General features: G+C 38.1%; 1 protein-coding gene across 1 annotated transcript in view; it reads right to left on the bottom strand.

The window, feature by feature from the left end:
* Window positions 1-26,704, bottom strand: part of ENTHD1 (ENTH domain containing 1) — a 103,873-nt gene that overhangs the window by 57,965 nt on the left and 19,204 nt on the right. The window contains exon 3 of the mRNA XM_034987467.1: window positions 8,667-8,785. Within this exon, the coding sequence (XP_034843358.1) occupies window positions 8,667-8,785 (119 nt within the window). The remainder of the gene's footprint in view (window positions 1-8,666; window positions 8,786-26,704) is intronic.

The raw sequence follows: 26,704 nt of genomic DNA, 5'->3' as shown, positions 1-26,704 counted from the left end.
TTATTTTGCTTTTCTTAGTTTTTTTAAAGAAACTTAGATTATTGATTTTACACCTTTTCTCTTTTCTAATACAAGCATTTAGTGCTATAAATTTCCCTCTCACCACTATTTTACCTGTGTCTTATATATTTTGATATGTTGTGCTCCCTTCTCATTCAGTTCTATACATTTTAACACTTTCTCTGAGACTTCCCCTTTAACCTATGAATAATTTAGAAGTTTATTTTCCAAAAGTTTCAGGTAAGATTCCTCATTAGTTTATACTGATATACTTTCAATCCAATTCAGGTCTATTAGGTCATGACAATCTCTTCTATCTTATATTCATATCTCCTTTCCCCCATGCTGAGAATCCCAGTTCTCAAGGATACCAAAGATGATACAAATAAGAGTATTACATGATTACTCATTTGATTCATTCCACATTATACTCACAAATCTTGGGTCAAAAATACCAACATCTTAGGAAAAAAACACCAACTGAATGCAAAGAACATTTGTTTAATTTTATCTTACATTTTAAAGGATTACTTTCTTTAGTATAATCTTGTTTTATAATGATGCAAAAATATTTCCAGGATTCCAATTACAAATCTAAAAACATGGTATAATCAAAGAAATCTAGCTTCTATTTCTCTTCTCCATCTTATTCCCCTCTTTCCCTTTATGAATAACCTCTTCTTCTTTATTTTTAATGTTATAGCTGATCTTTAAAATGGTACATCTTTAATATAAACAAATGGAAAATACAAGAATGGACCCAAGCATAAATGGGAATTTATTATGTAATAGAAACCACAATTCAAGTCAATGGGGAGAAGATGGATTGCTCAACAAATGACATTGAGATAACGGATTATCATTTGTAAAAATACAATTTAAAAGGTGGATCTTTACCACTCTCCATTCATCAGATAAATTCTTGATGGATAACATTTAAATATATATTTTAAATTAAATCATAAAAGAAGTAGGGTAGTTTTTTACAAAACTAAACACACGCTTATCACACAACCTAGCAATTGTACCCCTTGGCATTTACACAAAGGAATTGAAAACTTATGTCCACAGAACAACCTACACAAAATTGTTCACAGTAGCTTTATTTATAATTGCCAAAAGTTGGAAGCAATCAAGATGTCATTCAGGAGGTGAATGGGTTAATAATCTTTATATCCAGACAATGGCATATTATTCAGTGTTAAAAAGAAATGAACAATCAAGCCATAAAGAGACATAGAGGAATCTTAAATGTATGTTACTAAATGAAAGAAACAGTTTGAAAAGGCTACATACTGTATGATTCCAACCATATGACTTTGGAAAAGGCAAAACTAAGGAGACAGTAAAAGGATCAGTGGTTGCCAGGGGTTAGCAGGCAGAGGAATGAATAAATGGAGCACAGAGGATTTTTAGTACAATGAAATTATTCTCTGTGATACTATAATGGTAGATACATAACATTATACATTTGTCAAAACCCAGAGAATACATAACACCAAGAGTGAACCCTAATGTAAACTATGGTCTTTGGATGGTAATGAACATTGATTAAGGTTCATTGATTATAACAAATGACCACTCTGGTGTGGTTGTTAATAGTGGGAGAGGTCATATGGGGCAAAGGCAGGTGGGGGTACGCATGGGGTGTATGGGACAGTTAAGCGTCCGACTCTTGATGTTAAGCATCCGACTCTTGGTTTTGACTCAGGTCTGACCTCGGGGTCATGAGATTGAGTCGAGCACAAGCCCGCTTGGGACTCTCTCCCTTTAAAATAAATAAATAAATCTTTAAAAAAATAAATAAAAAGTCAGGGTGTTATTTAATAAAATCTTAGACTACAGAAAGTCTTTCTAAGAATGACTTAAAATCTAGAAGCCATAATGGAAAGGCAAATTTGATTACTTTTTAATAAAAATTGAAGACTTCTTTAAGGCTGTGGTATTGTGATTTATAATAAATATATACTTGGGTTTCGCCCGTGATTCCTGGCACAGAGTTCCTAAACTCTTGTAATTTCCTAAGTGATAAGAGAGCACCTTTTGTTTTAATATTTGGTCTTTGACCCCCATTCCTGACACAGAGCTCTGAAATCCGTTCGAATTTTCAGGATGATCAGAGTGTCTTTTGTTCCATGAGGTGACTCTTGGTGGGCTCCTAGATAGCTTCAGGATGGGGACTGGTCACCAGAAAGACCAAGCCATGATTAGAAGCCTGGAACTTTCAGCCCCACACCACATCCTCCTGGAAGGGGAGAGATACTGGAGATGGAGTAAATGATCAATCATGCCTATGTGATGAAGCCACCATAAAAATCCCAAATATATGGGGTTCAAGGAGCTTTTGGGTTGGTGAATACACATACATGCCAGGAAGGTGATATAGCCCAGTTCCATGGGGACAGAAACTCTTGCACATGGGAAACTTTTGGGCCTTGCCCTGTGCATTTCGTCATCTGGCAATTCATCTGCATCCTTTCTCATATCCTTTATTATATAATAAACCAGCAACTGTGAGTAAATATTTCCATGAGTTCTGTAAGCTGTTCTAGCAAGTGATCAAACCCAAGGAAGGGGTGATGGGAACCCCAATTTCTAGTGCTAGGTCAGAAGTACAGGAGACAACCCAGGACTTGCAATTGGCATCTGAAATGGGAGGTGGGGGAAAGGGAGCTTTGGGGACTGAGCACTCAGCCTGTGAAATCTGATGCTATCTTCAGGTAGACAGTGTCAGAACTGAGTTAAATGGCAGGACATCCAGCTGGTGTAGCAGAGAATAGCTTGGTGTGTGGAAAGCCCACATCTCTGCTGTCAGAAGTGAAGTGTGACCACAGTGTGAGAGGAAAAAAGAGACAAAGGAAGAGCAGTTGTGTTTTCCCTTCACAAAGGCAAAAAAAAAAAAAAAGCCATAAATAAAGTCAAAAATCAAATGAAAAACTGAAAATGAATAGATAAAGAAGCAGACAATGGGCTAATCATTTAATAGCCAAATAGCTCTTAGAAACTGGTAAGAAAAAGATGAGAAACTAAACAGAAAAAATGAGCAAAGGACAGGAATAGAGTTAATAATAAAAAAGAAACACAAATTCCAAAAAAACGCACGAAAAGTTGTTCTAATCTTACCTATAATTATCATGGAACAAAGTAAAACAAACTTCTCCCATCTCTCAGGCTGATAAAAATGTACAATTTGATAACACTCAGTATTTGCAAAGATGAGGGATACACTTTTGGTGGATATAAATTGGTGCAAGTTTGGGGAGAACAATTTAGGAGGACTTTTCAAAATGAAAAATAAATATAATCTTTTGGTGATCCCACTTCCAGGACAGCATCATATAAAATACGTATAGAAGCCATTATTACAATATTGCTTTTAATAGATAAAAACATAAAAATAGGGATGCCTGGGTGGCTCAGATGGTTAAACATCTGCCTTCGGCTCAGGTCATGATGCCAGGGTCCTGGGATCGAGCCCTGCATTGGGCTCCCTGCTCAGCAGGGGGCCTGCTTCTCCCCCTTCCTCTGCTTCTCCCCCTGCTCATATTCTCTCTTTCTCTCTGTATCTCTGTGTCTCTAATGAATAAATTAAAAAATCTTAAAAAAAAAAAAAGATTCTAAAAAACCCAAAAATATTCCTAAATGGGGCTCCTGTGTGGCTCAGTTGGTTAAGCGACTGCCTTGGGCTCAGGTCATGATCCTGAGTCCTGGGATGGAGTCCCGCATGGGGCTCCCTGCTCAGCGGGGAGTCTGCTTCTCCCTCTGACCCTCCCCCCTCTCATGCTCTCTCTCTCTCTCATTCTCTCTCTCTCAAATAAATAAATAAAATCTTAAAAATATATATTCCTAAATGATTACCAACAGGGGGTGGCAAAATAGATGAAGAGTCCTTTCTGCATCAAGAATACAGCAGTTATACGTACTGATAGAGAAAGGTATCCATAATCTACAGTTTAGTGAAAAAAGATTTGGGACAATATACATTAAATGATTGCATTGTTTACATAAAAAGATGTCCAAGATGTATTGCTTAGTTCAAAGCATGCTGTGCTGTAGAGTAGTATATAATGAATTTTACCCTTTAGGTAAAAGAAATGCATGGACACAGAAAATTTCCCTCCCAAATCTTTAAGAACCTAGTTAGTAATGGATGCCTCTGAGGAAAGGAAAAGAAGATGTATAGGGAAGTAAGAAGAAACTTCTGTTTTTTCACTCTTTACCCTTTCATATTCAGTTTAAACTTTATCCCGTAATTATCTTCCAACTTAAAAAGAAAAAAATACAAACATGAAAATAAAAAAGGTCTTTTAAGCATGAAGTAATGATGCAGAAAAAAAGTAAAGGGATGATGGATTAGCATGATTAGAATAGGTATAATTTCCATTTCCCTAACAGCTTTGATGAGCTCAAATTTTTGCAAATATAATAAATGATATGCTAATAAGCCCGAGGATAAAAACTGTTTACTCTTCATTTAGCAAAATAATAAACAGAGGCAGTAGGAAATAAACATTTTTCTTCCATCACTAGCAATTTAGCAACTCACAACTAGACTGAAGGCTTCGGTCAGCTTTAATTTTGTGTGAACCAATTTGTAGCATCCCTATCTGTTGCTATAGAAACAACTGTGACCAAAAAAAATCATAACACTTATTGTTGAATCTCCTCAAACAGGAAAAGAGGAAGGTCTTTTGAGGTGGTGAAAAGCTACATATAACCTTATTAATTAACAAATTTAGTAATAAAGGTTCCGGACAGTACGCAGAGAGAAAACATATCCATGTCTAAGTGTCATACATTTGCAGGCTTTTCTTAATTTTGAAAGTACCACAGGCAAGCACTGTTCTGCTTTTGAAAGCCCTATTCTGCTAAGAATTTTACTTACTGCTTTTAGATCATTCTTTCATTTGTAGAAAGAGAATAAAGAGGTTTCTATTTAAAGTTTTTAAAAGATATTTTTAAGCACCCCTCATCTGCCTAACCAATCAACAGTATCATTTCTATTTCATTCTTATTAAGAACATGAGAATTTTAATGTAGATGTAGTACATTTGGCAACAACAATTAGATTTTACTCTTCAGCTTGGTAGGTGTTGTCTTCTGCCACAAAAGCAGATTTCTGAAGAGGACATATTGGGCTGCATCAACTGTTCCTGACGGTAATAAGAGGAGGTGCTTGTCAATAGAATGATGGAATCGTGCCACAATACAGTAGTAATGCACTGAAAAAGGAAAATCCAGCTTTAAGCTTCTTTTGAGAGAAGGATACCATTTTTTGCTGATATAAGATGCTGAATGATGTAAATCAATTACACTGGGTTTCTCCCAAGTAAGAAAAAACAATAATAATGAGAATTTGAAGACTGATACAAAAAAGCTGGGTGGCATTTTATGCCTTTGTTAGGGTCCAAAGCATATAAGATTATTCAAGTCTATTTTCCCCCTTATAAACCAGCAGCAGCAAATAAAACTGATCTCAAATTTAAAAATCATTTTGACTTAATGTCATACCTTTTAAAATAATCTAATATAGGAAAGACATTAGGGTTTGAAGCCAACAGCCAAGAAGGAAATCTTGAGGGGCGCCTGGGTGGCTCAGTCGTTAAGCGTCTGCCTTCGGCTCAGGTCATGATCCCAGGGTCCTGGGATTGAGCCCCACATCGGGCTCTCTGCTCAGCCGGAAGCCTACTTCTCCCTCTCTCACTCCCCCTGCTTGTATTCCCTCTCTCGCTGTATCCCTCTCTGTCAAATAAATAAATAAAATCTTAAAAAAAAGAAAGAAAAAGAAATCTTGAGACATCTTTGGTGCAAAAATGTGGTTTTATGAAAGCATGGGGATGGGACCCATGGGCAGAAAGAGCCACACGGGGGTCATGAGGAGTGGCCCATTATAGACTTTCAAGTTGGGAGGGGGTTAGGGATAGTGTAAGCCTCCCAGGTATTTTGGAAGCAAGGTTTCTGGGATCCTGAGGGGTTAACTATTGTTGGGAAAGGTCATTTATTATCGTTTAGTAAACCCTCAGTCATGAGACCCTTCAGATGTATATCGGTGGGTCATATGCTTGGAGGATGATTGCCAACATGTATCTGAGGTGGGGGGGGCGGGGCGTGGGTAGAGGTAAAGGAAGTTTTCAAAGGAATTTTTATATGTTAAAGTAGACTCACAGGGTCCTGGAGGTTGGGCTAAGATTACCTTTTGACCTTTTGCCCTTGGCAAAGTATTAACATCTAGGCAGCTGAGTCCCTGGAGGAAGGTCACTCTGCCTGTTTCAAGGACTTGTCAATGGGCTGTAAGTAACAAGGAATTTAATAATTTTTCTTCTGCTTTTGTTTCCCACATCATAATCTACATATTTTCAGTCTGTGGGCTGCTATGCAATTAAGGAACAGTGAAATTTTAATTTTATGTACTTTTCCGAGCTGCTAGAAAATCACGTAAATCCAATACCTAACTGGGTTCAGGAAAAGGGTTGGGAACAGAAGGTCAATAAATAATTCCAGCCACTCTCATAGGAACAGTGGCAGGGAACACTAAACAAAGCTCTCCAAGCAGGAGACCAAACAAGCCTCTTTCACAAGAAAGGGAGAGAAGGAAGTTAATATGGAGTTTCTACTATTCAATCATTTCTTCATTAACAAATATTTGGCAAATAAAGATTCAGTAATGAATAAGACTAAAATGGTCTCTACTCTCAAGGAGCTTTCCTTAGAAGGAGAAACACACATAAAACAGAAAAACAAATGAGTGAATGAGATAATTGCAAATAGTCTTGAACAGGACAGATTTCTAGTCAAGATGGTTCTATAAGTTCACACTTTGGGGATACCATCCTTCCCCAAACACACAGCAATGACAGAGAAAATACAAATGTGAAAATTAAAGACACAGGCCATGCTCAGAAACAAGATGAACATCTTCATGGATGAGAGCACAAATAGAAACATAATGGTATCCAGAACATATAAAGAACTCTCAAAATGTCAAAAATGGTAATAAACAGTCCAATTAGAAAATGGGCAAAAGATCTGAACATATATTTCACCAAACAGAAGTTATGATGGTACAAACGAGCACATGAAAAAATGCTCGACATCATTAGCCACTTGGGAAACACAAATTAAAACCACAATGAGATATCACCACAAACTTATTCGAATAGCTAAAATAAAAACGGTAATGGCAAAAGCTGATGATGCAGAGAAACTGGATCTCTCATACACTGCTGGTGAAAATGTAAAATGTTATAGCCACTCTAGAAAACAGTTTGACAATTTTTTTTTTACCAAATTTAGTATGCATTTACCACACACCCCAGCAATCACACCCTTAGACATTTATCCCAGAGATATGAAAACTTCACAACCTGAATGGATCTCAAGAGTATTATGCTGAGTGGGAAAAAAAAAAAAAAAACTATCTCAAAAGGTTACATATTGTCTGAGTCCATTTACATAACATTCTAGAAATAATAAAACTATAGAGATGGAGAAAAGATTAGGGTTATCAGGATATGAGATGTTGGGGGGTGGGGAAGAGATGGGGTGGATAGCACGATAGACCTCTTTGGTGTGGACATAACATTTCTGTATCTTGATTTTGGTGCTGGTTACATGAATCTATACTTGGAATAAAATTGCATAGGAAACTGCTCCCCGCCCACCCGACAAACACACACACACACACATACACATAAATGCAGGTTAAAAAACTGAATACTGAATTGAAAATTTGGAAGCTGAATAAGGTCTATAGTCAGTCAGAAGTAACATATGGACGGCCATCTCCTTGTTTCGATATTGTACTATGGTCATAGAAGATGCCAGCAGGGGGGTGCTGGGTACTCGGTACGTGGGATTCTGTACTATTTCTGCAGCTTCCTCCAAGTCTATAATTTTATTTCACAATAAAAAGGTTTTTTTAATTTTTTAAATTATTTTTTAAATATTTTATTTATTTATTTGACAGAGGGAGAGACAGCGAGAGCAGGAACACAAGCAGGGGGAATGGGAGAGGGAGAAGCAGGCTTCCCGATGAGCAGGGAGCCTGATGTGGGGCTCAATCCCAGGACTCTGGGATCACGACCTGAGCCGAAGGCAGACGCTTAACGACTGAGCCACCCAGGCGCCCCAAAAAGGTTTTTTTTAGATGAGGAGAGAAAGATGACTGTTCAATAAATAAAATATTGTTTATCCACAGGGGTGCAAAGACAATAAAACCCCTATCTTACACTATATAGTAAAATTCTAGAGGGCACAAGGATTTCATTTAGAAGAAAAAGTAAGAGATCTTTATTATATTAGGATAAAAAGAATTTCTTAAATAAGATGTTTTTAAAAGCATCAGCTATAAAGGAAAACTTTGATAATCTAACCTTATTCTTATTTAAAACTGTATATAACAGAAAACAACAAAAACAGAGTACAAAGACAAGCACCGTTTCTCTTAGAACACATGAAGCTGAATCTGGAAAGGACAAGGAAACAAATTCTCCCTTCGGGGCCTCCAGAAAGGAATGCAGCCTGCAGATGCCTTGTGAGCCCAGTGAGACCTGTGTCAGACTTCTAACTTACAGAACTGTAAAATAACACATCTGTGCTGATTTAAGGCACTGGGTTGGTGGTGATTTGTTACAGCAGCCAACAGGAAACTGCAACAAGTGACTTACCTCTGTGGATTTCCAAGCATTAATCTTGACTGGTAGTGTTTCCTGGGACAACACAGTCCCACTAGGCAGCTGAGTGTCTTGGCACTGCTCTTGTTTCAATCCTGCCTTGGAAGCGTTTTCTGTCAACAACATACAGCTAAGATTTTACTTTGGCAAAAAATAGCAATGTTTTTACATTAGCTCACAATTTTTAAGTTAATTACTTCTGAAGATCCATTTTGTCTGCAACATATACATCATCTGCTGACAGTCATTTTAATATATCTCTTTGTAATAATTGACAAATTCAGGCCCATTTAAAACTACTACAACTTTGATTCTAGCCTTTTCTCCCATCAACAATTTTATTGTGTGCTTTATTATTTGAGACATCTTTTTTAAAATAAGGCACAATACAGTGTAGAAAATTAGTCTGAAAATTATCCCTAGCAATGACAACTAGAATTATTCTAATTAATATTTAAAAGAACTTTATTACTGCAGTGGGAATTTCATGTGTTTACATATATGAGGTATAGGTTGTATGATGAGAAAGCACTTTTAAACAAAATTTTTAAAAAATTTTAAACATAAAAGAATATGCCAGTGAAAATAGAGATTTCTGGTTATATGTCTGTACTGAATTTAATGATTTTGTAGTTGCCATTTTCCTTTCTATCTTTTTTTTTCCTGGGTAGGGGAGGGGCAAAGGGAGAGGGAGAGAGAGAATCCCAAGCAGGCTCTACACTCAGCGTGGAGCCCGTCGTGGGGCTTGATCTCAGGACCCGGAGACCTTGACCTGAACCAAAATCAAAACTCAGATGCTTAAACGACTGAGCCACCCAGGCACCCCTCCTTTCTTTCTATCTGAATTACTGTGTAAACGAAGTATTAGCCCCAACTATCTCTCAACATATTATTGGGTAAAATAAGAAGTGTAAGAAAGCAATCTTCAAACTGGTGTTTGCACACCACTGGGGATACTTAAAGACTTCCCAAGGGCCAGGTGGGCATAGATAGTTTTAAAGGAATCAACGTCCAGACGTACCACTTTCATATATATTCTTTCCAAAAATGGATCTCCCTGAGAATGCGACTATGAGCAAGCATCAGGCTAGTTCTTTCCTCTTCCCCTTTCATAATCAACTTCCTCCCACTTTACAAAGAAAGACCCATCCTCTACCCATCTTATTATGGTGTATCTTCCCTTATGGACAGAAGGAAAGCACAAGCACAAGCACGGGAGGCAGGGCAGCTTATTTCATCAATGCAACAGAATTACGACAAGGCTCCAGCCTTAGCCATCTCCCCTAGGAAAAGAATTCAGGAATGTGAGCGCAACCACAGTGATGTTTATTTGAACGAAGTAAGAGGTTTTCTGAAAGAAAGTTGAAATCTGATTTGGCAGACCGTTTTGACAATAAGGGCTGGCTTTGCCAACTAGGTAAACATAGTCAATATTTTCCAAAAATGGACTGAACCAAATCTGTGGTTCTGAAGAGTTGCTGAAACATATTTAAAGCATCAGAAACAATAATTATCTCAAAAATTATTATACTGACAGATATACCGCAATGAATGTTTTTCTTTTTCCCACTTTCTGAGTATATTGTGTTAAAGTGTAACTGGCAATAATTAATAATCATCTGATAAATGTTAGTAAAGGTCTTTTTGATACTATTCCCAGAAATTGAGAAAGTCTATTACTCCTACTGACTGTTTAACAAATCTTTTTCTAAGTGGGTTTTTCCAATTCTTTGCTTCAACAACACTGAAGACAGACCTAATCAAGTCAACAGCTGACAAGAGATGAAAACCATTTTTATAATAAATTACTATATAATTCTGGAGTATTACTTGAAAGGAATTCATAGAACTGACTGACGTTGCTATAATAAAACACCTCCTATTCCCACCTACAATTTTATGTGAACAAGCCTTCTCAGCATTTACATCCATAAAAATGTAAAAGAGAAACAGAATTTATGCTGAACCCTGCTTATTTCCAGCAATAAGTAATATTCATAGGTGGGTAAACAAGCAGTTCCATGTATCTCATAGAAACATGTATTTCCAATAAAATGGTATTCTTTATGTTTAATAAGTGTTTATAAAAATTTATAATACACTTATGTAGTTTTGGTTTTAATCAATTGTGTGGTAAAAGTAATTGTAATGATAAATCAATCTAGAAAGATATTTTACCACTTAAAAGCCTCTGGTCATGGGGCGCCTGGGTGGCTCAGGTCATGATCCTGGAGTCCTGGGATCAAGTCCCGCATCGGACTCCCTGCTGAGCAGGGAGTCTGCTTCTCCCTCTGACCTTCCTCCTTCTCATGCTCTCTCTCATTCTCTCTCTCTCAAATAAATAAATAAAATCTTTAAAAAAAAAAAAAGCCTCTGGTCCTAGAAAATGTAGAAAAATAATTTCAATTTATATACATGTTTGATGTAGAGAAGACTGTCAGGCATCAAAATACTTTCTATTAGGATGAAATCCTTTGAGGCATGTGGAGTAGAAATATGACTTCAAGGAGAAAAGGAAATTACATGATGTAAAGCTTCCAACAGTTAAAGACTGTGTTTTTTCAAATGAATGGCTGCAGGTAGCACTCACACAGTGTTTAGGTTCCATTAGATATGCTTAAAAGTCTCATGGAACTGTTTCATTTTGTTTTCTTTTGTCCTTAATGTCAATATTTTGAATTATGTCCTTTGCAGTGACTTACGATACAGTCACATGTCAACTTAAAAACGCATCAGGAGGTATATAATTTTTCAAAATCATTTTAGGGGCTATGCAAGAAAAATAGCTTGAAAACCAATGGTATAAGATGAGGTGGTCCTCGCCTTCGGAAAGTTTATAGCCTGACTCCGGAGATGAAGATTGACACACAGACTTATGGGAAACAATTAGAGGAAAACAAGACCATGCCGAACTTTCTTAAATTAACTAACTTTAGGAATAAACATTCTAAGGAGGGAAAAAAACGGTGTGCACTAGAGTAGTCAGAAAGGGCCTCAAATAGGAAGTAAAATTTGAACAAGGCTTTGAAGGATGGCTAGGATGTAGAATGAGATGTAGAATGTAGAATGAGAAATTATCCCAAGTAGAAGGAACTACGTGGGCAAAAAGAGCGAGTATGATATATGCCAAAGACACTGAAGAAAGAATAAGAACTTTGCAATTATGGCTCTAAATTTTCATCTTCTCCTAATGTCACATGAAAATGAATAATTAAAATGAGCTTATTTTGGGGCCTGGAGATTTTTAATGAATACTGGCAAACAGTAGTGGTTTGAGGCTTAGATCATCTATGTACTTTCATGTGATTCATCAGGAACTACCTTTATGATCACTCTTTGAGTATTCAGCATCAAAATTATCCTTGAAGTGATATGGACTTAGAGTTAGACATCATAGAGGTAGATTAATAACAATTGCAGGAAGTCAAGTTTGAAGTAAAGTGTGAGGAAAACTGAAGGATAGCAAGAACTGTGAAAGAAAAACATATCTTGACTATTTAGAGACACATTTTACGCTAGAATAGCTAAACTATTCTAAACCTATATTAAATAATCTTCTGGAGGAAAGAAGGAAGGCAGTTAGAGCATGGTGATCTATGGAAATTCATTGAGACTTTTATTTTAGTACCAGCCCAACACTGGAAGTGGGGTGTGCTTAATTAAATTAGGCGATTACACAAGATTTATTTCGGGGATTTTCACAAGCAGATGGAAGGGGAGAGCACACGTTTCATTTCTTAGTGGAAATGAAGTCCCTTTGGTATCATAAGCTATTTATCAGTTGAGACGGTGAAGTCACAAGCCAGGAGGACTCGTGTGCAAATGTGAAACCCCAGAGGGAAAAGTGAAGACGCTGAGGCAGTGATGCTATCGGGTCATTTGAAGATGAGAGGTTAGATACCAAGGCTGGGGGTGCTGGGAGGAAACCATCGAGAGAGGCTGTAGATTTCATTGAGCCTGTACAACTCAGATAATACCACAGAGCAAAACGGGCAGGCCCTGTGATATTTCTTAGATGAGATATCAAACTGACATTCAAACCATCAGACATTAACAAGGCAAGCGCACACTTTGGAATTGAAATGCGGCACAAATTGAGTAAATTCCCAAATTGCTCCACTTATTATTTAGTATCTAATAAATACTGTTGCTATGTATTGACAGTGTCATTTCAGGTGTAAGGCATTTACTTAACAAAATCAGCTTTAAAAAGAAAATGTGGGGTGCCTGGGTGGCTCAGTCCTTAAGCATCTGCCTTCAGCTCAGGTCACGATCCCAGAGTCCTGGGATCGAGCCCCACATAGGGCTCCCTGCTCCGTGGGAAGCCTGCTTCTCCCTCCCCCACTCCCCCTGCTGTGTTCCCTCTCTCGTTGTGTCTCTTTCTGTCAAATAAATAAATAAATAAATCTTAAAAAAAAAAAGAAAATTCATCCACCAAAGAAAATACTCTGTGGGCTAATGAACTGATAAGATATGGAAGTCTCATAGTGATTATCTTTATATCTAACTTTTGCAGAATCATGAGTTTGGAACCTTAACAACTTCACTGTCTTGGAGCATAATTGCACTTAAAACATCTTCAAGTAATAGATATTTGTCCTAATTTTTTAAACTTCCATTTTGTAATCATTTCAAACTTATGGAAATATTGCTGCAAGAATAGTACACAGGGATGCCTGGGTGGCTCAGTCGGTTAAGCGGCTGCCTTCAGCTCAGGTCATGATCCCAGGGTCCTGGGATCGAGCCCCATATCGGGCTCCCTGCTCAGTGGGAACCTGCTTCTCCCCCTCCCTCTGCCGCTCCCCCTGCTTGTACTCTCATGCTGTCAAATAAATAAATAAAATCTTTAAAAAAAAAAAAAGAATAGTACACAGAACTCCCATAAACTTCATCCAGGTTTACCCATTGTTAACATTTTGCTCCATTTGCTTTATAATTCTCTTTCTTCATGGATATACACATATTATGATACTCCTATATTTTAAACCTTGAAAAAAACCATTGTCATAGGTGGGGTTCCCCAGGAAACAGATCCTAAGGCTCATATTTGTATGAGGGAGATTCACTGGGGAGTACTCTCTGTAACAGGACCCGTGAGGAGCCTGGAAGGCAGGACTGGGCCATGGGAGAAACTGATGTGGCTGCAGCAGAGGCTGTGACTCATCCTGCCAGGAGCTGGGGAGCTGGGATGGCTCTTCCCGGTTGTCCTGCCTTGGAGCAAGGGAGCAGCCCAGCCACAACCGCAGCTCACTGTATGCTGTTTCCCTCAGGAAGGGGCTGGGACCTTGGGCGAAGAGGCTTTCTTCACCTGTTAGGAATTCCCAGAGAAGGACTGAGCTGAGACCCCTCAGACGCCAAGCCTCCCAGCAGCCGAGGGAACGAGTGCCTTGATCTCGAAGAAGGGGTTCTGCGGGGGCACCACAACGTTCACTATTAGACCCCACCTCTATGCTCCTCTTCACTTTGGAGAAATGCTGCAGAGGGACTGGAGGTAGAGTGTGAGTACTGTAAATCTTTTTTGAAAGGTGGATTTTGAGATTAGTGGAGAAAAGCCTTTTTTTTTTTCAATGAAAACAGAAAAAGAATAAGAAAGCAGAGATGTTTAAGCAGTTTTTTAAAAATTAAATTTTAAATCGGTAGATAAGAAAAGTGAGAAAGGACAAATTTTTGTTGCAGGAAATCTTAAAAAGGGAGTTAAGGCAATTTTATTTCTGTGTTTTGCTAACGATAGCATACAGAATTTGAGACATTGCCAGTAGTTCTTACTTAAGAACAACAGGGAACAGGAAAACGCACAGACTGTGTTAAGCACTCAGCCACAGAGACAAGGAGCACAGAGTCACTACACAAGCAGGATTAAGGATGCAGGGGCTGGATCCTAGGCTGACAGTACATTGAAACTGCAACACATCTTTACTGCCCGCAAAACACACATTTCCATCGCCTAAAACTTAAGAAGTTTAAAAAAAGTCAAAACTAACCCAAAAAAATTTACAACAGCGATCTAACACAGAAACAGGTACAGCTAAAAATTTTTAAAAGGAAAATGACTGGTGGCCAAAGAAAGCATCCCCTTTTCCCCAAACGTGATAGCAATGAGTTGATAAGATTCTGAGATTTCTCATCACCATCCACATGTCTGGAACAAGGAGAACTGAGCGGACAATGCTTTTCTCACTCCTTATGACTGAGAAGAGGTGGAAATTGGTAAAGGGGAAAAAAAGAGGTGTACCAGAGTGAGTAAATACAGATGCTAACACTTTCATGGAAGTGAAAGCTACAGTTTCACAATGAATTGGGTGGATGATCTGAAGTTCAAGAGCATCTCCCCGCCCCAGGGCAGCAGGACACATTTCCCAGCTAGACAGGATGAGCAGGATCCTGTACAAAAGGCTCAGAGGACAGAGCAGCGTCCAGGTATTCTAAACGAGATCGCATATGGCCTCATGAAGGCTCCCATTCCTCACTGCTGCAGAAAAATGAATAAAATAAGAAACAGAACACAAACTGCAACTTGGTGAAGAAAACAAACCGGTCTCAGACATGGTGGGAAGAGTCAAGAAATCACTAAGTGTATCTGAGCCAGTAACTGCCGAATATGACCGTGCTATACCTGTATCACCTCCTTTACTTATGACAACTCTGTAATAGAAACTATATTATTCCCAATTTACAGAAGATAAAATTGGGGCACCAAAGGCTTGCATGTCCAAGGGCACACAGCCCACACAGTCTGAATCAGGATTCAAGTCCAGTCAGTAAGGTGCCAGGACCTAAGCGCTTAACCCTTACTCTTCACTGCCTTCAAAACACACTGCCTGGTGAGAGCTGTCTAAGCATCAGCAAGATGGAAAGAGACCCGGCAACTAAACACATTCCAGGGGGAAAATAGGAAAAGAGGAGGAGGAAGGGAGGGGGAAGCAAGAGAGAGAGGGGAAGATGGCATGCAAAAAATAGACTCCAAATGTACAAGAGAATGTACTTCAAGGAACAGAAGGATGTTCCTCACAATATGGCATTAGATGGTTTTGGAAGTTATTGTAAATTGCGTATTTTCATATATTTCATTTTAGAATTGTTGCTACTGTATATAACAATACAAGGTTGAGCATTTTTAAAAAAATGTTTCTTGGCCTTACATGTTTCCTCCTCTTTTTTTAGGAAATGCTTTCCATATCTCCTTCCTATTTTTCCATTGTGCTGTCCTTTTCTCCCTGATTTGCAGAAATTCTTTATATATTCTGGATAATCCTTTGTCACTTACATATGTTAGAAATTTTTCTCCTAGTTTGGGACTGTCTTCTTCACTTTTTATAGGGTGCTTTTTGACAGACAATTCTTAAATTTAATATAGTTTTAGAAGTTTTCTATTGCTGCCAAAAATTACAACAAACTTAGTGGCTTAAAACAATGCCCATTTATTATGCCATCATTCTATAGCTCAGCAGTCCAGGCAGGCTTGACCGGGTTCTCTGCTTTGGGTCTCACAAGGCCAAAATCAAAGTGTCAGCCAAGCTGGACTCTTCTCTGAAGACTCTGAGGAGCAATCCACTTCCAAGATCATTCAGGTTGTTGGCAGAATTTGGTTTCCTTGTGGTTGTAGGACTGAGGTTCCCGTTTCCTTGCTGGCTGGCAACCAGGGATCACTCAGCTTCTAGAAGCCACTTGTGTTCCTTATCACTCCATTTTCAAGCCAGTATGGGTGCATCAAATCCTTCTCAACTTGGAATCTGTGACTTCCTCTTCTGCTACCAGCTGGGGAAAACTCTGTTTTTTGTTTTTGTTTTGTTTTGTTTTTTTAAAGATTTTATTTATTTGACAAAGAGAGACAAGTGAGAGAGGGAACACAACCAGGGGGAGTGGGAGAGGGAGAAGCAGGCTTCCTGCAGAGCAGGGAGCCCGATGTGGGGCATGATCCCAGGACCCTGGGATCATGACCTGAGCTGAAGGCAGACGCTTAACGACGGAGCCACCCGGCGCCCCGAAAACTCTGTTTTTAAAGGGTGTGTGATTGGATTAAGCCCACCTGGATACTCCCTTTTTTTTTTTTTGAATGTTAAGTGACTTCATTAAAAAGTTTGTTTAATTGAAAATGACTACAAAATGGTAAGCATTTTACACCAGTAAACAAAGGATATCCATTATTTTTATATTTATTATTTATTTAAAATAAATCAATTAACATATAGTGTATTATTAGTTTCAGAGGCAGAATTTAGTGATTCATCAGTCCCATATTACACCAGTGCTCATTACATCAAGGGCCCTCCTAATACCCAACACCCAGTTACCCCATCCCCCACCCACCTCCCCTCCAGCAACCCTCAGTTTGTTTCTTATAGTTAAGAGTCTCTTATGGTTTGTCTCCCTCTCTGATTTTATCTTATTTTATTTTTCCTTCCCTTCCCCCCATGTTCATCTGTTTTGTTTCTTAAAATCCACATGAGTGAAATCATATGATACTTGTCTTTCTCTGACTGACTTATTTTGTTTAGCAAAATACCCTCTAGTTCCATCCACGTCGTTGCAAATGGCAAGATTTCATTCTTTTTGATGGCTGTTTTGACATATAATGTAACATAATCATGGGAGTGAGAACTCTTCCCATTCACAGGTAATGCCCACCTCTCAAAGGGGAGGGGATTACATAAAGACAAGGATCATCGGGACTTTTTCTCAGAATTCTCCCTACCACAAGAGTCAAACTTACAAATGCTTTTCTAATAGTTGGCACTTTTTTCAGTTATGTTTAAGAAATCCTGGGGTGCCTGGGTGGCTCAGTTGGTTAAGTGACTGCCTTCGGCTCAGGTCATGATCCTGGAGTCCCGGGATTGAGTCCCGCATCGGGCTCCCTGCTCGGCAGGGAGTCTGCTTCTCCCTCTGACCCTCCTCCCTCTCTTGCTCTTTGTCTCTCATTCTCTCTGTCTCAAATAAATAAATAAAATCTTTAAAAAAAAAAAAAGAAAGAAATCCTTCCCTATCCCAGCGAAAACAAGATTTCTCCTTTATTTTCTTCTAAACATTCTGACGTCTATTTTTTCTCCTTTAAGTCTTTAATTCCTCTAGAATTTGTTTTTGTGCATATGAGGTAGAGACCTAATTTCACTTTTTTCAATATGAATAAATAATTGCCCCAGCATTATTTATGAAGGAACTCATCCTCTCCCCACTAATGTGGAACACCACTTCTGTCATATACACTAAGATAACCTAGTTGCACAGTCTGTTTGCTGGGCTCTACAGTTTGTTCCATTGGCCTAGGCACCTATCCCTCCATCCATACCACACTGTCGTGATGACTCTTGCTTTAGTCATGTCACCCAGAAAGGCAAGCCTTCCACCTTATTCTTTTTCAGGAATGTTTTGGATATTCTTGACCTTTTGATTCTTCCAGATAAATTTGGGATTCAGCCCATCAAATTCAATTTTTAAGATCCTTTTTGGATTTTGATTATAATTGCACTGAATCAGTGGTTCTCAACTGGGGGCAATTTTGGACCTCAGGAAACCTCTGACAATGTCTGCAGACAGTTTGGGTTCTCACAACAGGAACAGATGTGTACTAATAGCATCTGGTGGGTAGAGGCCAGGGATAATGCTAAATATCCTACACTTACAGGACAGCCCCCACAACAAAGAATTATCTGGCTTAAAATGTCAATATTACCAAGCTTGAGGAAAACCTCCACCAAATTTGTGCAATTTGGAGAGAATTGATATTTACATTTCTGAGTATTTCTATAAACAAACATGAATATCATTCTATTTATATAGGCCATCTTTAATATATTTCAGTTAAGTGTTATAATTTTCAGTGTACAGGTCTTGTACATCTTTTTTCAAAGATTTATCCATAAGTAGATAATGATTTTTTACTATTATAAATGGTATTTTTAAAAAATTATGTTTACTGTTTGGTGCTGATACATAAATATATAACTTGATTTACATATTTTGATCTTATAGCCAGCCATCTTGCTAAAACTCTATTTCTAATATGTCTGTAGATCCGTTCAAGTTTTCTATATGAAGATCCTATCATCTGCAAATACAATTTTATTCCATTTCTATATTTTTGCTTTTAATTTCTCTTACTTTATTGTGGTGGCTAGGGACAGTACAAAGCTGAACAGAAGCAAGGAGAATGGGAACATTTTTTTCTACCTGATTCTCAATGGAATACTTCCACATTTAAGTGTCTGAACATTTTAATTTACATTTTTAAAATTCAAACTTAATTGCATTTTTGCTAGAAAAAGTGGTCTGTGCAATATAGATTCTTTGAAATGTTAAGACTTTCTTTATAATATAATTATAAAATCCATATTTTAAAAAGATGTTTTATTTACTTGATCTATCAATAATTGAGAGAGAGATTTTAAAATCATTACTATAATGGGATATGTTTCAATTTCTTCCTGTAGTTCTACCATTTTTTGCTCTATATACTTTGAAGTTATTTTATTCAGTATACTCACATTTAGAAATGTTATGTCTTCCTGGGGATTTAAGCCTGTTATCACTGTCCTTAATAATGCTCTTGGCTTTAAATTCTACTTTATCTGATATTAATATAGCTACATCAGCTTTCTTTAGTATATGTCTGGTTTATCCTTTTCCACCCATTTGCTTTTAATCTTTATGTGAACTTATGTGTACAGTATATATCTGGGCTTCTTTTGCCCCAATCTGATAATCTCTGCCTTAAAATGAGTTTAATTCACTAATATTTATCATGATTATTAATATATTTGGACTTATTTCTATGATTTTTACCTTTTTTATTTCCATCCATCCCACTTTATCTATGCTTCTTGCTCTTTTTTTTTTAAGGTTTTATTTATTTATTTGACTGAGAGAGAGAGAGAGAGAGAACAAGCACACAAGGAGGGGAAGCAGCAGGCAGAGGGGGAGAGAGAAGCAACTTCCCTGCAGAGCAGGGAGCCTAATGCGGAGCTTGATCCCAGGACCCTGAGATCATGACCTGAGTCAAAGGCAGATGCTTAATCCACTGAGGCACCCAGGCGTCCCTATGCTTCTTGCTCTTTATAAACTTTTATTTTCTCATTCTATTTTTTCACTACTTTGGAATTTATGCACTCTACTTCTCTTCTTTTGGGGTTACACCTTTCAAGTTTATGATGCACATTTACTTTTAAAAGTTGAGGGTTGGGACACCTGGGTGGCTCAGTGGGTTATGCGTCTGCCTTTAGCTCAGGTCATGATCCCAGGGTCCTGGGATCGAGTCCAGCATGGGGCTCCTTGCTCAGTGAGAAGCCTGCTTCTCCCTCTGCCTGCCACTCCCCTGCTTGTGCTCTCTGTCTCTCTTACAAATAAATAAAATCTTTTTAAAAAATAAAAATAAAATAAAAGTTGAGGGTCAAATAATATCCTTACCCTTCTCTCAAAAAATATAAGGATCTTAGAACACTGAATTCTGTAGACTCACTTTCAACTTAAATACCATGGCTACCCACTACTTTAGTTGTTTTTCAAACTCAAAAGTAAGATTACTATTTTACACAGAAAGTGTTTATTTTATATACACGTTTATTACTTGTTAGTCACTCCCTCTTGCATTTCCAACCATTCTTCTGGAATAATTTTCCTTCTTTTTGAAGTATATCCTTTAATGAAGGTCTCTTGGTGGTAAGCTCTCAGGTTTTTATTTATCTGTAAGTGAAATATTTCACCCTTATCTCCGAATGACAGTTTTGCTGGGTACATAATCACAGGCTGTTATTTTCTCTAAGCACTTTGAAAATGCTGTATCACTGTCATCTGGCCTCCACTGTAGCTGAAGAGGAGAGGTCACTGGCAGGGTAACTGTCATTCTCCTGCAGATGTGTCCTGCATGTCTTAACACTGCTTTTGTGTTTTCCTTTTCCTTTGGACAGATCTTCTAGTTCACTAAACTAAGTTTTTGATTTCAAATTAAATTTTTGATTTCAATGGTTTTTCTCATTTCTGTAAGTGTCCATTTTTCAAATTCATATATGCATGCCTAATAATCCATTTTTCAAAAGATTTTATTTATTTATTTATTTGAGAGAGAGAGCAGAAGCAGGGAGAAGCCGAGGGAGAAGCAGACTCGCCGCTGAGCAGGGAGCCCAATGTGGGGCTCGATCCTAGGACCCCGGAATCATGACCTGAGTCAAAGGCAGACATTTCACCAACTGAGCCACCCAGGTTCCCCATAATCTTTTTTTTTTAAGTAAAACAGTTTTAATTTTTAGAGTTTGGTTTGGCCCAAGGAGCCAGGCGATGACAGATATAACTGACATTTGAATAGCTAGATTAATTTAGAGAAGGATAAATTCAGTTTTGACGCTTTTGCTTGTGTGTATGTCTTTTGAAGACTTTATTTTTCAGAGCAATTTTAGGTTTACAACAAAATTGAGAGGGAAGTACAGAGATTTTCCTTATACCCCTCTCTGACACATGCATCACCTCCCCATATCAACACTGTGCTTACACCCTTTATTTATTTAGATATTTAAATGCATATCTATTCTACATCATGTATCTGACCTTTCTACTACCTACAATCTTTGGGGGCTATTCATTTTTTCCTGGTTGGTAATATGGATTGCGAGCTCATTGCCTGACTTTAATTAGTGGGAATCCTAACTTGTGAATCCTAACTTGTGAACTGACCTTTTTTCTTCCAGAGAAAACTACCTTGAATCACTTCAGCCCCACCTGGAGTGTCTGGGTTCAGCACAGCAAACCCAGGCTTTCCTTCCCAATGCTCAAGTCAGGCCCCAAACCATTTTCTTAACTATTGACAAGTGCCGCTAAACAATTCAACTCCGACAGGCACCAGCTCCAAGTCACTCTGACTCTAGCTCACATGTCCTGTTCTTATTTTGTTGATTAAATTAAATTAATTAATTCAAATTTTTGGAAGGCAAGATCTTTGAAGACTTCCCCTGCCCCTAGTGAGGCCAGAAATGTCGTGATGGTTCATCATTTACAGCCTTTGGTTACTCTGCAATAAATGAGTTTCTTGGAGCCCCGAGTAAGTCTTATCACTAGAAGTAGACCCAAAATATCTTTTAGTAAAAAAAAAAATGCATCCAGTACAATGCCATTTTTATAAAAATAAGTTCTCTCTAGTTATCCATTTTCTATATGTATATATGCACAGAAAGATGCCTGGAATTTACACTCATCTGACATGAATTATGGCTATTTCTGAATGATGAGATTGGAAATGATTGATTCTTTAGTGTTTTTGAGCCTGTATTGTTTTTACAAGAATAGAGCAATTTTTTTCTGAAACAAAATAAAAGAAGGAAAATAGGGGCACTTGGCTGGCTCAGTTGGTAAAGCCTGCGACTCTTGATCTCTTGATCTTGGGGTTGTGAGTTTGGGCCCCCCACTGAGTGTAGAGATTACTTAAAAATAAAAAAATAAAAATAAAAAAGAAGGAAAAGAACCAGACTGGAAGTGAATATTCTAAGATGTTAACGGTGGTTGGTTTAGGGTGATAGAGATTGAAGCTACTGTTATTTTGTTATTTTCTTTATTGTACATTTGTTTAAGTTGAAAAAATCACTGCTTGACATTCATCAGTGCAGATGTTTTAGTAGGAACTGCCATTTGTACCGTAAGCCCTGCTATCTAGACTCTGTGTGACACAGCAACCAAGTGTGACTCCACATTGACTCTGTTAGTACAAGGTTCACTGTAGGAAGTAACATCAACACTGGTGTTTGTGCTTATAAAAGCATGACAACTACTTTGAAGTTTTACTTTTGGTCCAACAGGAAACATACATGATTTTTACTACATTTAACCTAGACCAGAGTAATCCTTCTCTAATACAAGTAAAGTTCCATTGCAAAGAATAATATCACTAAAGAGCTCTTTATGGAAGATCGGATGACCAACAGAGGTAATGCTTTGCTGGTCTGGTTGTAAGCAATATCTCTGGTGATGGTTTTTACAATTATCACCTCCAAGGAAAGGGTGTGACACTGATGCTTACAGCTCAGAGAAGCCAAGTTGTAACTGTGCACATGTAGTTTTTGTGTATTTCTGCTCTCTTGGAGGTTATATCTAGTGATAGCTTTCAGTCTGTTTTTAAGAAAGGATGTTCAAGGGGCGCCTGGGTGGCTCAGTCGTTAGCGTCTGCCTTCGGCTCAGGTCACCATCCCAGGGTCCTGGGATTGGGCCCCACATCGGGCTCCCTGCTCAAGGGAAGCCTGCTTCTCCCTCTCCCCGTCCCCCTGCTTGTGTTCCCTCTTTTGCTGTGTCTTTCTCTGTCAAATAAATAAATAAAATATTTACAAATAAATAAATAAAGATGTTCAAAAAGTTTTGGTGAATGAGGCATCATGGAAATGAATTTGTAGTAAGAGTACATGTACATCAAACAACAATTATCATTCAATCCATCTCTTCCTTCAAACAATAAAATCACCTAAACAAAAATTTTCCAAGCCATCTACCACAATTAAAACTTCGGGGAAAACATTTAGGAATAGAAAAAAAAAAGGAGTAGAGGTAGTAATGTGTGCATAACACCTTCTCCAAAGTACATTTTCCCTTGCTAATTTACCACAAAGAAGCTAGGCACAGCTGTTTCAGCTCTAGATCCTAAAGCCTGGGAATCACATTTCTAGCAATGCATTCAACTTTACATTTCAATATAACTAAATAATTTAGAGATGTCTTTAAATACCGCCTGATGGAAATGCACCTGCGTAATATCATCACTTGCCTCTCTAACTGAAATGTTAGCCGTTTTCAATTTCTCTTTCTTCTCCAATACATCATCTACTTACCCCATTTCTTCTCTATATTCTGTCTTTACACATTACCTTTCCCTCATTTCAATAACCCTAGAGCGAGATGCTGGATTGAAACAACGGTCTCTTACAGAGCTTCCCTCCAATTCGTATCGCCTTCATTTCTACACAAAGCAATAAGAATTATCTTCCACCAACAGCTGTTTTCAGTAATAAGAAAGCTAAGTTCTGTGACTAAGCTAAACATCCCTTCTGTTCTCCGAGGCCTACAGTAGTTCCTAGCTGCTAGTGGTACTGAAGTGAAATCTCCAAATACTGCTCATTATGCCCTTTATTAACTCTCAATGACCTGTCTACAGTTTCCGACATATTCAAATTTATGTTTTCTATTCCATTTAGTCTGACAACCATGCATTAACATGATTAATTTGTTTCTTGTTTTCTTTACCATTACAGTAGGAACTATTTATTCTCCCATATATTTATTCTCTCCTTCCTTAACAATAGATACTCTAACTTTAATCAGGGCACAAGGCTGTCCAGGATAAAGCCTACATTTTTCAGCCTCTCTTGCAGCTAGGAGTGTCGAGTGACTAAGTGCTAAAGAATAATATGCAAGCCAACATGTTATGAGCAACTTCAATAAGTGTCTTTAAAGGGAATGAGTATTCATATTTTTTTTTTGACTTTATTTATTTATCTGAGAGAGAGAGAGCACAAGCAGAGGGAAGGGCAGAGGGAGAAGCAGACTCTCCACTGAGCAGGGAGCCCGACCCAGGGCTCGATCCTAGGATCCCAGGATCATGACCTGAGCTGAAGGCAGAGAGTTAACCGACTGGTACCCCTAGAATATTCATATTTTCAAGGTCTTCTTCCTACTGGCTAGAAGTCAGATGTGATGGCTGGAGCTCAAACAGCTATCTTGGATCATGAAGTGGAAGTTACATGATGAGTCTGGTGGAACGACAAGACAGAAAGACCCCTGGGTCCCTGACATCATGAAGAGCCATATCAGTCCTAGAATATCTAGTTCTGGATTATTTCTAGAAGAGAGAAAAAAATCCTGTTATGTTTAAGCTGTTAACATTTTTGTGGCCTCTTCTACCATCACTTCTGGGAACACCTAATTCTAATCGATGCACCTTTCTCCAAGTTTTCATTTGCTACTTCTGTCCCACTAAGAATGCTCCCCCAATTTATTTTCTTATCTCCCTCAGCAACCCCCCCCACACACCAAATTGTCATTTTTCTTTCTTCCTTTAAAATACAACTTCCGAGGGCACCTGGGTGGCTCAGTTGTGAAGCATCTGCCTTCAGCTCAGGTCATGATCCCAGGGTCCTGGGATCAAGCCCCGCATCAGGCTCCCTGCTCTGCTGGAAACCTGCTTCTCCCTCTCCCACTCCCCCTGCTTGTGTTCCCTCTCTCACTGTGTCTCTCTCTGTCAAATAAATAAATAAATAAATAAAATAAAAAATCTTAAAAAAAAAAAAACAGCTTCTGGGGTGCCTGGGTGGCTTAGTCGGCTAAGCACCCAACTCTTGGTTTCAGCTCAGGTCATGATCTCATGGGTTGTGAGATCTAGCCCCATGTTGGGCTCCATGCTCAGCAGGGAGTCTGCTTGAAGATTCTTTCCCTCTGTCCCTCCCCCTCTGTGCGCACACGCTCTCTCTCTCAAATAAATAAATCTTTGAAAATAAATAAATAAATAAATAAATAAATAAAATACAGCTTCAGATTCAATGCCTACATGGAAACGGTTAGTATTGCTAAGCTTAATACAATTACTCTTTTTTGAACGCACACACATCTATATAGCTAGTATGCATATGTGTATATATACATAGTGATGGATAAACGAAGTTTTTATTTTATTTAAATAAAAATATTTAAAAATATTTTAAAATTTTATTATGTTATGTTAGTCACCATACATTACATCATTAGTTCTTGATGTAGTGTTCCATGGTTCACTGTTTGCGTATAACACTCAGTGCTCCATGCAATATGTGCCCTCCTTAATACTCATCACCGGGCTAAGCCAACCCCCCATCCCCCTCCTTCTAAAAGCCTTAGTTTGTTTCTCAGAGTCCATAGTCTCTCATGGTTCGTCTCCCCCTCTGATTTCCCTCCCTTCATTTTTCCCTTCCTACTATCTTCTTCTTCTTCTTTTTTTTAACATATAATGTATTATTTGTTTCAGAGGTACAGGTCTGTGATTCATCAGTCTTACACAATTCACAGCGCTCACCATAGCACATGTCCTCCCCAGTGTCCATCACTCAGCAACCCCCCATCTCTGCCACCCCCCCACCACTCCAGCAACCCTCAGTTTGTTTCCTAAGATTAAGAGTTTCTTACGGTTTGTCTCCCTCTCCAGTCGAAGTTTTAAAATAATTTAACAGATTTTTAACAAATTTACTAAGTTTTTACACCCAAACATTCACTATTCACTTTCAAATAGTACTCTTACTACAAATTCATTTTGATGACTCTATCATTCACCAAAACTCCTTTTGAACATCTTTTTTTTTTTTAAACAGGCTGAAAGCCATCACCAGATATAACTTCCAAGAGAGCAGAAATACACCCAATTTGGTTACCAGTCCTGGAACAGTGTCTGGCATTTAGTAAGTAGTCAATACATGTTTAGTGATATGAAAAAAAAATTGTAGCAAAACTTCATTTGAAGGTAGACTGACTTTTTAAAAATAGTTAAAAGTCATTCCAAGCTCAGTTTAGTGAATAAGATGTGTCATAAAGCTAGCAAATATCATTTGGGGTTAAAAAAAAAAAAAAGCAGTGACTATAAAGCAATAAACTTGATTTCCTTATATGAATCATAAAAATGGCTCAGGGCTGGGCTACTTCTTTGGCAATTTAAAGATTCATTTCCTAAGCTTACAGGTAAGTAAGCCAAGCTCCCTCCAGTTTGCACCTGGAGTTTCCTTTGCCTGGAACATCCCAGATATACATGGATTGTCCCCTCACTTCATTTGGGTCTCTGTCTAAATTTCTACCTCCTCCAAAAGGCTTTCCCTCACTCCCTGACCTAAAGTAAAGCCATCCTTGTCACTCTCTGTCCCCTAATACTGCTTTCTTTTTATTTATAGAACTTGTTCCTAACATAATATTTTATATCTATTTTGTTTATGTGTGGTTAGTAGTCGTCTCTGTCACTAGAATATTTGCTCCATGATGAAAGGGACTATGTTTTCCTCACTGCTATAGCTCCAAATTTCTGCTCGATATCTAGATTTCAAATAAATTCCATAAAT

This window comes from Mirounga leonina, unplaced genomic scaffold, assembly GCF_011800145.1.
Source record: "Mirounga leonina isolate KUSES-001 unplaced genomic scaffold, KU_Mleo_1.0 Mir_418, whole genome shotgun sequence".
NCBI lineage: Eukaryota > Metazoa > Chordata > Mammalia > Carnivora > Phocidae > Mirounga > Mirounga leonina.
This window is presented reverse-complemented; position numbering and strand designations above follow the sequence as displayed.